General features: G+C 55.8%; 2 protein-coding genes across 2 annotated transcripts; both read right to left on the minus strand.

The window, feature by feature from the left end:
- Nucleotides 1-8,325: 8,325 nt before the first annotated feature.
- On the minus strand, nt 8,326-10,234 carry CH63R_08200 (prenyltransferase and squalene oxidase; the record flags this gene model as incomplete). Its single annotated transcript, XM_018303174.1, has 5 exons — nt 8,326-8,578; nt 8,666-8,965; nt 9,073-9,190; nt 9,256-9,383; nt 9,498-10,234. 5 exons carry the CDS (start codon nt 10,232-10,234, stop codon nt 8,326-8,328), a joined length of 1,536 nt encoding a protein of 511 aa, XP_018157952.1.
- A 1,497-nt stretch (nt 10,235-11,731) lies between these two features.
- CH63R_08201 (Het domain-containing protein) lies at nt 11,732-12,160 on the minus strand (the record flags this gene model as incomplete). The annotated part of the gene is made up of 1 exon (XM_018303175.1): nt 11,732-12,160. The coding sequence occupies one exon, from the start codon at nt 12,158-12,160 to the stop codon at nt 11,732-11,734; it is 429 nt and encodes a 142-aa protein (XP_018157953.1).
- Between the last annotated feature and the right edge of the window lie 963 nt (nt 12,161-13,123).

The raw sequence follows: 13,123 nt of genomic DNA on the forward strand, positions 1-13,123 counted from the left end.
CCAATGGGTCGATTGAGAGACGGGGCCGTGGTTCAGGAATGCAGGTCCAGGTGCTGATACGGACTGGCCGTGGCAGGGGGGGAGGGCGTTGTCTCAAAGTCGCGGAGAGAGAAGGGGGGAAGTGAAGCAAGAGAAGAGGTTAACTCTCAGCCAAACAATGTAGATCAAGATCCGGACGCCGTGGGATGCAATCGAGCCCAACGGCGAGGCGAGCAGAGGAGTCTGTGGTGGAGGATGGGCTGGGCTCGCACGCAGTCTACGCACCACACGACGAGCTGTCTTTTTTGGCGGGGGTTGTATGTAAGGCGTAGGGCAGAGATTCGGAGTGTGCTCGAGGGTAGGCGAGTATGTATGGGTTGGCCCAGGCAGGCAAGACTGGAAGAAGAAGAACTGGGCTGGGATCGGTCAAGTTTCCCACGGTTTTTCGTGGTTTTCGGGCTGGAGAAGTAAGGCCTGGGGAGGAGGTATGGAGGGGGCGGAACAAAATGAAGAAATTCGGTGGAAGGGGTGCTGATGTGTTGTAACTCTCCAAAAATGTGTGGATGGATGAGTTGTGTGTGCGTGTGGTGGGTGTGGGAGGTGGGAGATAGGTAGGTGGTGTTGTAAGTTAGACTACGTATCCAGGGCTTCCGCTTGTTTGGGTTGGGTTGCAGGAAACCATCTGAGCCGTTAATGGCGAGACATGTGTCTGCTTTATTGCAGAAAAAGGTGCGTTAACCCCCTCCTTTCTCTCTCTCGTCTCTCTCTCGTGCTGTAGGCTTGGTGATGAACTAGTGCGGGGGCAGGGGGAGGGGTGGGGAGAGTGTGGTCAAGCAACATATCCCAGGTCCAACATCGAAGTTGGTAAGGGTACATCAGCATAGCAACAACACTACCCGTGGTAGTATGCGGTAATGAAAGCTGCGGCGGCAACGGCTGCGGTGGGAAATGAGGGACCGGACGAGAGAAAGAGGGGGATGCAAGAGAGAGAGAGAGAGAGAGAGAGAGAGAGAGAGAGAGAGAGAGTGTGTGTGTGTGTGTGTGTGTGTGTACCTCGGAGGAGAAGAAGAGGAGACGAGGTAGGTTGACAAGCAGCAGGGCGTCTGCGTATGCGTCTGGGCAGGGACATGAAATGACAGGCGCCGAGTGGACAGGGAGCAGAAAAAACCGGGCACTGCGGAAAGTGCAAAATGGGGTGGTTCTCCCAAAAAATGAAAATAATAAAAAATGGTTTTAGTTCTGGTTCAAGATGCAAGCGGCGATGCGGCTCTCGAAAGAGTGTGACCCATGCTTTGCTGCGTTGGCTCGTCTCGTTGCCAGTTGATAAAATCCGCTGGAGACTAGACAACTCCACACACCAAGGAGGGGGAGAGAGGGGGGAGGGGCAAGGGGGGTACCGGCATCATCGCTGGGCCAGGACCACCAGGGCCAGGGCAGGCCCAGGCGAAGATCTGCTTGTCGCCTGGTCTCTCTTGCTGCTCTTGCACCCTTGAGTGCTGTGCTTCGGTCCGCCTGGTATAATAGTGCCTGTGCTGCAGCGATGGAGTATCGAGAGACGTTGCTGTAGTCTCAAGAGTGTAAAGAAGCCAGAGCCATCTCGAGTGCGTTTCCCAGCCTGGGAGATGACCTGCCACGGTGTTCTAGGTGGTAGCCCTGATGCTGGTTCCGGCGCGCAATCTGTCCAGCCGCCGGTCGTGCCGTCGACCATGGTCCGGTCGACTTACACTTTGAGAGTCGGCTTGCATTTAATTGCCAACGACATCATCATCACAAGCAAAGGCGCGCGCCTCCATATGCAAGCAAAGTACATGCCTACATGCCTACATGGTCGAAACTTTGGGCAAAGTCTGTAGCCCGCCAGGTCGCAAAGCGGGCTGCTTTAGCTGCTTTAGGGCTACAACAGACAACATTGCCGGTTTTCGAGGGGGGAAGCTGAGAGGAAAGGCAAAGACCGACGAGGGTTGCGAATGCAGCGTCAGTGGCGAAATGGAACCTCTTCGAAGCCTGGGGACCAATCTGGTGAGCCGGCCTCAATGGCTGTACGCAGAAACGATTGGCACGGCACTCGTATCTCCCAAGAAGAAGCCAAGCAACTCTGGCCCAGGAGTCAACATGACATGTGGGATACAGTACGATGTATGCTGATGCCGGGTCCAGGTTTGGTCTCGGGTAATCTGCTTCGCGCTGATGGCGAGTCAAAACGCCAGAGCATGCTTATTTGACTCTTTTGTGCTCCCGTGGAGGGATGTGCCTGGTAACAATCGAGGCGGCCCTATCCAGTGCGCATCCAGTGAGCGTGGAAAGGGGGGGGACAAAGGGCAACTGGCGAGAAACCAGAGCTCGAATTGTTAGCTGTTAGCTGTTAGCGGCGACTAATGATGCACCTGTAATCAACCAGTCTGTCTGGTGGTGGTGGTGTTGTTGCCCACCGCCAATTGTCGGTTGCTTCGTCACGGGCCGAGCTCTGCCAGCCATCGCCATGTCTATACTTATGAGGCCATGTACATCGCACGCTGCTTGCTGGGTTTGCGTGCATGTACATATCTGGGCTGCGGTAGGTTCGGACTCGGAAGGCTAGCGAACCCTTCCATCAATGACTGCACTGCGACTGTAGTACGTTAAACGCCGAGATCGAGTCCCCTTGTTTCCGCTTGCCGGTTAGTCACTTGTGTTGCGGGACCCGAGGTTGAGGGATTGGAACGACGACACCGACAACTTGGAAGGTGACATTGTGATAGCAACAGAGAAGGCCGGAGAAGCTAGGAGTCGTCTCTTGTCGTAAGAGTTATCGGCCACTCTAGGTTCGCCGTGCCATGTCAGGCAAAGCCTGGCCGGGCCAATTGATGCTAGCCGGGACAGGGTAACGACAATGGTTGAACGGCCAGGCGCCGGGGGCCCACGCTTGGGATCATCCGGTGGCTCCCAATGATGTACAGCGATGGCGGGCGATTCGCACGAAATGATCAGAGCCAAAAACGAGGGGAAAAAACCAACAACAACATAAACCTCCATCTGTCGATCTGCCTTGTCGTGTAGCGCAGCCCGCCTTGTTCCAGTCAGAGATGGCGAGAATACAAATACTCCTCCAGCAATTCGACAAATCAGCAGCAGAGAAGACGGACAATACCCCGTACGTTATGTATCTGTACACCGGTAACGACCCCTTCTGGTGACGGAACAGGGTGCCGTCACTAAGCAGCGAATGAGCGAGCGCTTGCTGGACAGCCGGTCGTTCGTTTGTTGGCTCGGGAGCGTGTGTGCCAGGGTACCGACTAAAATAGTGGCCAGCAGAGAGAAGAGCCGGTATGACGGCGAGACGCTGTTTTGTTTCTCGCGCTTGTGATGCCACTGCTGCTGCTGCTACTGGCGCTCTCCAATTCCATGGGGGTCGAATGACATTCTCCAGCCTCCAAGGGAAGGGAAAATCGATGACACACGGCGACAATGACTAAACGATAGGCGATCGGAGGCCAACCATGATTGAGGTTCAAGGACCCCCGGCAGGCGGCAGCGTCCCCCTCTCGCGGACAGGATGGCAAGGTCGGTGAAGAGGTTGTTTCTCACATCTAGTTGCTGCGAGGGATGTGGACGACGTGCATGAACGCCCTGAGCGCCGAGAGATGGCTGCCAGGAGTGGATTCGACGGGGGCGAGATGCATTGGCATGGGGGAGCTCTGTTGAGACGGTAGTAATGGGAGCAACGGGGGTGCGCTGGCGGATTGCATTTCGATTCTCTAATAGTGAGAGAAGTATCCGTACGTCCCTCTCTCTCTCTCCTCTCTCCTCTCTCTCTCTCTCCTCTCTCTCTCTCTCTCTCTCTCTCCTCTCTCTCTCTCTCTCTCTCTCTTCGCCCCCCCGCCCCTCACTCTGTGTCAATTGCATTGCGAGAGTTGCAGCGTATGCCGTATGTCGCCTAGATCGACCAAAGGCCCATCTTGCTGTAAGGTGAGGCAAAGGTTTGATGACACGAGCAAAGATGGATTCGGCAGGGCAGGCGAGTGTGGAAGGGCCGAGAGAAACAGAAGCCACCGACAAAGCCACGCAGATGCAAACCGTTGGATGGCCAGAAACAGGCAACGACGGCGACAGACCCGAGAGGAGAGGGAGGGGTGCGAGGGGTTGGTAACGAGTGTCAAGTGTCGTGAGGTCTGCTCGGTTCCGGCACGGATACTTGGAGGTGAAGAGAGAATCTTAAACGGTTGACTTTGTTTTGTTGTTGTAATTGCTGCTGCTGCTGCTGCTCCTCCTCCACGCGGGGAAAAGAAGCAAGGCCTCAATCGTCAAGTATCGTAGCCAATCTGAAAGGGCTTGAGGTATGTACTGCTACTCCCCTCATCCTTGGGAAGATGGGTGGACGGGTACGGATACCTTGGACGTGGGTTGGTGGGTGCCGGCGCGTCAGCAGCAGCAGGCGCCTTGATGCAGCGGTGCGTAGTGTACCTAGGTCGCTAGGCAGGTAGCTAGGTAGGTAGTGCGCGCGCGAACAGACAAACAAAAGGCTGGGCAACGAAAGCGCGCAGGCCCCTTCTGATGCAGGCCATCATGGCCTATGCAATGATGAGTTGGCAGTGCCGCCGCTGGACGGTGTTGCTTTATTGAAGCTGGGGTGGTAGTAGGAGTCAGGGAAACAAGGTCGATGGCGAGACCTCGATCCAGACAAAGGCAGGGTACCCGTACAGAGTACAGACACATACTTGTGCTTGCTTGCAATGCCTTCTTCCATCTGGCTCACCTGCCTCATTGACGTCTGGCATGACCCCTTAGTTGCTGGCTGTTACCACTGGTCTCTCTCCTGCCGTCATCGAATCATGTTCATTTCCTCTCGACGGCAATCAATGGGAGAGAGGGCGAGTATATCCTACCCCCCTCGTTCGCGACCGCGATCTGGCACTGCAGGCAGGGCCGGGCAGGGCAGGGTATGGAAAATGGAGACTAAGGTGGGCAATACGTGCAACAATAGGGTCATGTGCGGCGAGTTGAGAAAGGTTTAGTTAGATTGCGGCGGGCGAGCTTTTGTTGCTTGTTCATGGAACATGGAACAGAGGAGAGGTTGGCAAATCGCAGACTGTAGATAGATTGCAGCGTGCTGCCGGACGGTACAAGAAAAGGAAGGGATCGGTCGGCGAATCGCTCGTGCTTTCCTTCCACCCGAAGTAAATCTAGAAGACTCTCATCGCTACCTTACGATGTACTCTCGTCACATCCATCTAACACCACCTAGGTAGGTACCTACTCACTCGTTCACTCACCCGCCACCTTTCTCCGCCAAGGTCCATCCCTCGACAAATCTCACAAGGCTAAGGAAGCGAATCAAGCTAAGGAAGCGCGGAAGGTGCGTCGAACAAGTCAACGACCCCTTCCTGACCGGAGAACTACCTTAGCGCTCGCCGCAGACACCGTCCGGCCATCTGATTCGACAATGGCATCCTTATGGAACCCTATCCTCCCTCGTCGTCCCTTCCATCTGAATTGGGTCGAACTTTCCCTTCAGTGCTCCCCATTTTCTCTCCACCTTTCTTCCATTTGTCTGTCAAGTCCATCTCCACTGACCGGCGGCTTTCTCTCGATACTCGATACCTTCCAACGTACCCACCCATCTTGGTACCTAGCCAACTAACTCATCCAGGTAGGTAGGTAGTGGGGAAACGAGGCACTAACGTAACCTGACCTGACCTGACCTGATTGGAAACCCATGGCATGTCGTCTATTGTGAGAGACAAATCATCCCGCGACGAAATTGTTGTGAGATTGGACAATCCAGCAACAGCCTATTATCTCCGAACCTTGGCTTTAAACCGAGTTCGGGCTAACCCTGTCAACCAAGATCCGGTGCTCCAACGTCGAACGACACACACACACACACACACCCCTCCGAAAAGCACGACCTTTTTCCCAAAGTGCATGTCCGTCTCTCTCTCTATTCTCTCCGTACCATGGCTGGATACCAGATATCGGATTGGGGACATCCTCACTACGCCCGGGATCCCTCTCAAGACGTTTTTTGAGGGTCCTTATCCACCTCTTGTCTTTCCCCATGCACGCCTGAGGAGAGTCAGAGTGAGAGCGCGCGCGTGGGAGACAACCCCACCAAGCTTGTCGTTTCGTACTATTGTCGCCGGTGTACCGCGGCAAAGGAAACAAAGAAAACAATCCCACAAACAGGCCACGCGCGACTCCTCTCACCGTCTCGGGTTATCTGGCCATTGTGCTCTGCCCATCCGCCGTCGCACAGAACCCCATCGTAGCCGGGCTTTTCGAGACCACAACCTGCGGGATCCGGTGGTCTGGGAACACCAATTCGTGATTAGGCCGGCGTCCCTCTTGTGTATCATGTATGACACCTCATTCGCAGTCCGGAGCTGACCTGGCATGGCAGCGTAGGTATCGACGAGAGGTTACAGGCAAAGAAGAAGAAACCAACCGAGGGCCTTTAGTGAGCCCATCTTCGTCAGACCATCCGCCACACCCCATCACCCCGCCCGAAAGAAACAACACATATGGCCTTCTTTCAACGTCATTGTATACCTAAAACGCCATTGGACAAACCTGTCAACGGACCCGACAAGCCGATGTGGATTCATCGGAATCAAAGGGGGCGTCCGACCTCGAAGTGGGACCCTCGTTGAAATCGACGTTGCACCACATGCCAGACCGCCGTTCTACCGTTTCGCCTGCAGAAAGGCATACCACGCCACCGTCTTACCTTCTCTGCTCTTGTCACTTAACTTTTCTCAGCTTGACTAACCTGTCTTCTTTCCGCTACGAGACACGAACACCATGAACACGCCGCTCGCCGTCGACTCCAGCCTGGCGGATCCAACCTATGCGTCTCCTCGCCTGTATCAGCCGACGACGCGGCCTCTACAAGGAACAGCTGGCAAGTCACATTCCCTCTCGACACACAAGGAGCCGGTTTCAGCGACCAGGAATACAGTTAGGAACTTGCCGGCTCTTGTTGTCGTTGTGGTTGTTGTTGCTGCTGTTGTTGCTGCTGTTGTTTGTTTTGATATCAAAGCCTATCTCGAAAAGAGTGGTTGGCCGCCTGCGTCTCCCTCATGTATGACAACGAAGCCATCTGCGCCCAGGCCCTGCGTGCTGCTGCTGTAAGGCGAGATGCGCCAATCGAACTTCGCGTGGCCGCCATGGGTCAGGTCATTCTGCCGGGGTTGACTGTCCACCACGCTTTCGCTCGCAGCAAGGTGCTTCTTTCTTGTGCAACCTATCGTCCGTCCACACGCGCACAGCAATACTGATCCGGTTTCTCTTGCTTCTCACCAGTCTCGGGGACTAAGGCTGGGGTTGGGGTTGGGGCTGGTCTCTCCGCTGCCCTTATGTCTCAAATCTGCCATGCCAAGACAAGCATCCCACAAGCGTCCCGTAACCGTCAAACTACTTTAGTACAGACAGAACACGCGGCGGCGTCGGCGGGCAGCCACACCACACGAGAACCGCACGGCAGAGGTATCAGAGTGGCGTGTCGCAGGGGCTCAAAGCGCGAGATTGGCCCCGGCTTGGGGATGATGTGCATTCCGCTGCCACCACGTCGTGGCGTCGAGCGCCGGAATAAGCAAGCAGTAGAAGGACCCTTTTCTTCCAGATCATGTGCAGCGTCTGCCTCCGGCCGTGAAGTGGCGTTGGCGGGATATGTTGGCCCGCTGCGAGATGGATGACGAACGATGTGAGCGACGTATACGCTGAAGGGCATCTGCAGATCCCCTCCTTTTCCTCTCACCTCAGCGGTCGGTTGGTCCCCTTGGAAGGCCAGAAATGTGGTTTTGATATGCAGTACCCTGCTGTCATAAGACATGCCCTTTCCTCCGTCGATTCGTATGCTGCACACCTGGTCATGCAACTCGACCTTTCGGGAGGCCCAGCCTGGAACTCGACATGCACAACCACAACCGCCCGCCGCCGCCGCCGCCACCAACCTGTCCTCCCTGCGCTGCCATATTGTCGTTGATGAGTTGTTCAAACTCGCACATACGATCCCTGTCCGAGATTTGTCTCTCTTTCTCTCTCTCTGTTTCCCTCGCGCGCCACCCTACCTGGGCCACGAGCTGCAGGCGACGTTCCACCATGTTCCTTCCGATGTCCCCGTTCCTTTTGTTTCCCTTCAGAGCTTAGGAGGGACCCGTCAGTAGGCGCGCTTTGAAATTGCCGAGTTCGTCACGGCAATGTCTCCGCCACCCTAAACGGCCCAGCCCTCTTGCTTCGCATAGCCCACGTGACACAGAACGTCCGACGTCTCCTCCTCCTCGTCGTTATTATACACCCTCATACACATAAAGGGAGTGGGGGGGGGGAGATGGCCGCCTCCAAGGCGGCCACTCTTTTCGGTGGCGGGCTTTAGAATCCCTGTTTGGACGCGAAATACGCCTTCATGTCGTCGACGCTCTCCTGGGGGATGGTGTAGACGGGGTGGGTCGTCCCGACGCGGTCCTCCTCGTCAAATATCTGTGTCTCCTCAGTACAGGGCGACACCACCCACTTGGGCTCCGGTAGGATCGTCTCGTCTTCGCCGACATATGTGAGATCCCACTGGTGTTGGGCCGAGCTCAGTCCCGAGAGGACGTAGCAAGTGTGATACGCATCCGACGGCCTGTGCTCATTCGAAAAGGTTAGCGACGAACCCTCCACGGAGGCGAGCACTCTCTGTCGCCACACGGAAGTGGAACAAAACCCTCACCTGCTGGGCTTGTCACGGAGGCCGCCACGTTTCGACCGGTCCTGGCCGCAGCACAGAATGTACCGGATCAACCCTTCACGACTGTACAGACTGCCCTGATGCGGGGCAAACCGACCGCTGGTCGGCTGATCCTCGAGCTCTCTCGCACCCTTCAGCACAGCGTCAATCAACGGCCAACACCCGCCGACCCAGTGGCTGTAGCAGCCGTCGACGAGCTTGTTCGTGCGGCCGCTGAAGCCACCCTCTGGAGCATACTGACGTGACGAGAGCCAAGAGATGAGTCGTGGCACGTCAAGGTATCTGTCGCCCGGGAAGCAGAAAGAGTCAGTTATGCGCTGCTTTGATGTCAACCCCTCAGTGGACGAGGGGAGGGGAGGGGGGTCCCGGGGCAGCGGGCCTGTACGTACTTCGGGATGCTGCGGTGCGGAGTGTCAAGAATCGAGAGGCAGCCCAGGGCGCAGAAAGCGTACGCTCCATGCGCTTCACCATCCGGCTTTCCCGATATTCCGCCCTCGAACGTCTGGCCTTTATTGGGTGAGCGCGGGCGGGCGGGCGAGAAACAAGGCAACCGGGGCTAAGGCATGACTTACATCTGCGTACATACTCGGCCAATCCAGTGAAGAGCGTGGGCCGGCCGGGCGTCCAGGCCGGCGAGTCGGCGGAGAGGTCCAGAGGAAGGTTCAGGAGGGTTACGATAACGGCTGCACAGTACGCTCCCCTGGAGAACCTGTCAGAAAATACCGATGGACGCACGCATGCAAGCGCGCCGCGCCGAACGAGCGAGAAAGAGAGATGGAGGGGAAGAGAGGGCTGATTTTCATATCAAACGCACCTGACGTCTACTTCTCCGCCCAGCGTCATCTGTATCCCACCGTTCGGTTGTTTGAGGGAGCAGAGCCACCTCCACATGGACTTCCTGTCTATGGCTTCATAGGCATCCTCACCGCCGATGATGGCGAGGGCGAGGACCACGGCGTAGGTAGTGGCGAGGTGGGAGTTTTGCCCATGACCGCCTCCCATGCCGCCGGAGGGGTTTTGCATGGTCCGCACCGTCTCAATCAGGTCCCCTCGGTACGACGCCGTGTCGTAACCCAGCAGGGCCAGGGCGTTGAGAGACCAATACAGAAACCACGGGCGACTGGCATCGGCGGCCACATACGGGGCAGGGAACCGGCCCAGCTGCTTCTGGAGGAATCTGACGTGGTTGTCGCGGAGCAGCGAGGGGACACCGTGGGCGTTGTATTCGATTTCGGCGTCCGTCGCGGCCAGCAGCGGGACGCACTCCCGCACCGTCTCGTCCTGGGCCTGCGACGTGGCTGTCGCGAGCGTATCACGGATGGGGGGAGGCGCCGTGAAGAGGTCTGGCACGGCGGCGTTGGGCTCGGTGCTCAGCACGTCATCGCTGGCGGAGTCGTCGACGAACTCCTCGTCCACGTCGCTTTCTGCCGGGCGTTGCGGCAACTCGCCAGCCGAAGCAGCGGCCATGTCTGGTAGTGGTGGTGGTGGCGCTGCACGCTTGATGAAAGTGACTTTGGGGCGGCGGTTGAGAGGTTTGATGCGGGGTCTCATCTCACTCGCGGCGGGGAATGGGAGAATGCAAGCAGTCCGAAAAGTTGGGCCAAGACATCAACTCTCATTAACGTGTGAAAATTTCAAAACTTCATTCTTGTCGAGACCAGGAGATTGAATCCCAACCCGAGAGAGCTGTTGCTTTTGTGTAGTGGCGATGAGCGGCCCCCCCCCCCCCCTCAACCCACCGCTGGAAGTACTCGTTCGAGGAAGTTCATAAAAATGGGACTTGGAGACTCTGATTGGTTGTTCGTTGGTCACGCTATTACTAAGGACAGGATTATGTCACTCTCCGAGACGCCAAATCACAGTATCAAACTCCGACGACGCTCTCACGAATGACAGAGTACACAGGCTGTAAGTGATGGATCGTTTCTAGTTGATCTGGCTTTCAGCGAATATTAAAAATCCGTTTCGTCAAATATAGACAGGTACAAGTGTGAAGAGGCTGTCACACGAGCGAGGGCTCACCGGAGCTCACAGGTACTGACTGAGCCTCTGTCAACGGGAACCAGGTCTGCGACGAGGATGTGCCTGCTGCATCTACTCATTGAGTCACTGCTGTACGACGAGTCAATTCACCAGGAAAAAAGAGTAGGCCGACCCTGATATCTTGCTCTAAGAAGCCGACTTTGGTAAAAACGCCTCAGAGAGCATAGCTATGTGTGGCCTGTGACAGCCATGCATGCCATTTACCAAACATGCAGAGCATATCTCAAAACCTCGGCTATAAAAAAAAACACACAAAGTTAAATAATAAACCACTAAGAAAAAAACATAACTGTAAAAGAAAAGAATCTAAGACCATTTTAATCATATCGTTGAAGAGTTTAGTTCCAATCCTCTCCCGCTTAAGAGACATTGTACTTCGGGGAGGTGCTGGTAAACCACAGTAACCGAACCTCCGCGTCTCCAAAGCTGCTCACATTAGTTTCCGAATTCCACCTCGAGATACAATTCCTCATGCTGGGCCGTCTTCTTGTTACGTTCCTTCTCTTGTATGTACTGCATCATTTCCCTCTCGATGTCGCGCGAAGTGAGCGTGTCATCTCGGCGAAGGATCTGGCATGACCAGCCAGAAGAAGCCTGGCCGCGTTTTCCCACCTTGACAGCCAACCAGATAGTGGCCCGGGTTGCGCGATCTCGGGAGCCTCCCATGGAAGTCCTGACAACAGCTGTCCCGATGTCTTTCGAGCCGCTGCTGTCAAAGTCTAACCAGATGACGTTGATGGCATAGATCACCTGGTCGAACCCCGAAAACCCAAGCGTATCGCAGCGATTCCATACCCGACGGGAAGATTGGGAACACCCCAGAACTCTTCTTGCTCGCCGATGTGGACCAGAGGAACCCCCGCATCAATCATGACCTGAAATTGACACTGTCCGCATATTCCCTTCGGCTTACGAGAATCTCTGGGCCCTTTGGTGGTCTCGCCCTAGACTTGGCTAGGAAGACTGGGTTCGCCGGTTGGCGTGCGGCACAAAGGATGCCATCCGTCATCTTTCCGGAGGACGGGGATTCATGGCTTCCGTAAATGAAATACCATTGCCTGCCGGGTCTTCGTACGTACGCGAACCATTCAAAGAAACAATGTAGTCAGCCATAGTGACGAGAACAGGCAGCCGAATGGACAGGCCCGCATTGGTAATGTAGTATGTCACCGTGTCACGGAGGGTTTCCGCATCCTGTCGGGTTTCCCAGCGGACTCCGGCGTAGCCCTGAAAGGCCTCTGGAGAAGGCGCAAACAAGCTCGTCCAGTGTGCGGGGACCGATTTGGTCCAAGACCAGCAGAAAATCGTTGTCAAGTTCGACGATTTGATGATCTCTTCTTGCGGTCGGGCGAAGGCTTTGCTTCCCTCCCCGTACAGCAGGGGCATGCTGGTTCCGAAAAGGCCCAGCAGACAGTACGCAGTGTGCTCCTCCATCGTTGTCTTTCTCTTCGAGGCCCAAGACTTTCTCCTCGCCAAGCTGGCGCTGGCCATGGGCTCTGCAGAAGCCAAACAGCCTTGATCGATGCAAGTAAATCCGAGCTATCTCGCAGGCCGTTGACCCTCCCCTGGTGCCGATCCTGGACCAATCCGCCGCGTAGAACGTAACTTTCGTCGGCGCAAGGAGTTCTTGAAGGGCCCACCCGCGCGTGAACCAGCGACTGTTCGCAAAATGCTTCGATAAGACATCCTGGTCGGCTTGGGCTGTGGGAACGTCCGAGGGATAGGCAAAGCATTTCTGGGACTGGAGCATACCATGCAAACATGGAGTTGATCGCCTCCGATAGTTTCGTCTTGTCGATGCAGTTCGTGTCGACCCATAGCCACTCATACTTGTGGGACTTGGCCTTCTGGCAAGCTCTTCTGATCTTTACAGAGCCAGTATTCTTTGACTATGGCCTTGGGTTCTGCCAGTTTTGGAGCGTCGTCTCCTCGTTGTCCCAGGTGTGGGAAAGGATAGCATAGCGTGGTATCTTGGCCCCAAAAAACGCCTTGAGCTTCAGGGACTCGACATTGATCAGGCGCATGTGGCTTTTTGAGGCGTGCTTCTGAAGAGTGGGGAACTGAAGCCTTGGGCGAGAACTGGTTTGCTGGATAGGTAGACACTGAAGACAGTGAGTCTCGAGAATGGGTTTGAGGGTTGCATCAGGCAGTCGGTCAAATGGACGGAGAGTCGCCCCTACTCTTTCGCCAGGTAGAGATGGCTGTGGTGAGGATAGTCCCGAAGCTAGGAGCCTTGTAGAGAGCAAATGGAACGCGGGGGAACTGGGTCAGCTGAGCTGTCGGCCGCAAGCACCTTTGGCTTCTCCAGCCTGATCAGTATCAACACACTCAACGGGCAGGCTGCAGCTGTTGTTGCGTATGCGGGCGAGGGGCGCATGGAAGCTTGTGATTGTACAT

Source organism: Colletotrichum higginsianum, chromosome 5, assembly GCF_001672515.1.
Source record: "Colletotrichum higginsianum IMI 349063 chromosome 5, whole genome shotgun sequence".
NCBI classification, from domain to species: Eukaryota; Fungi; Ascomycota; class Sordariomycetes; order Glomerellales; family Glomerellaceae; genus Colletotrichum; species Colletotrichum higginsianum.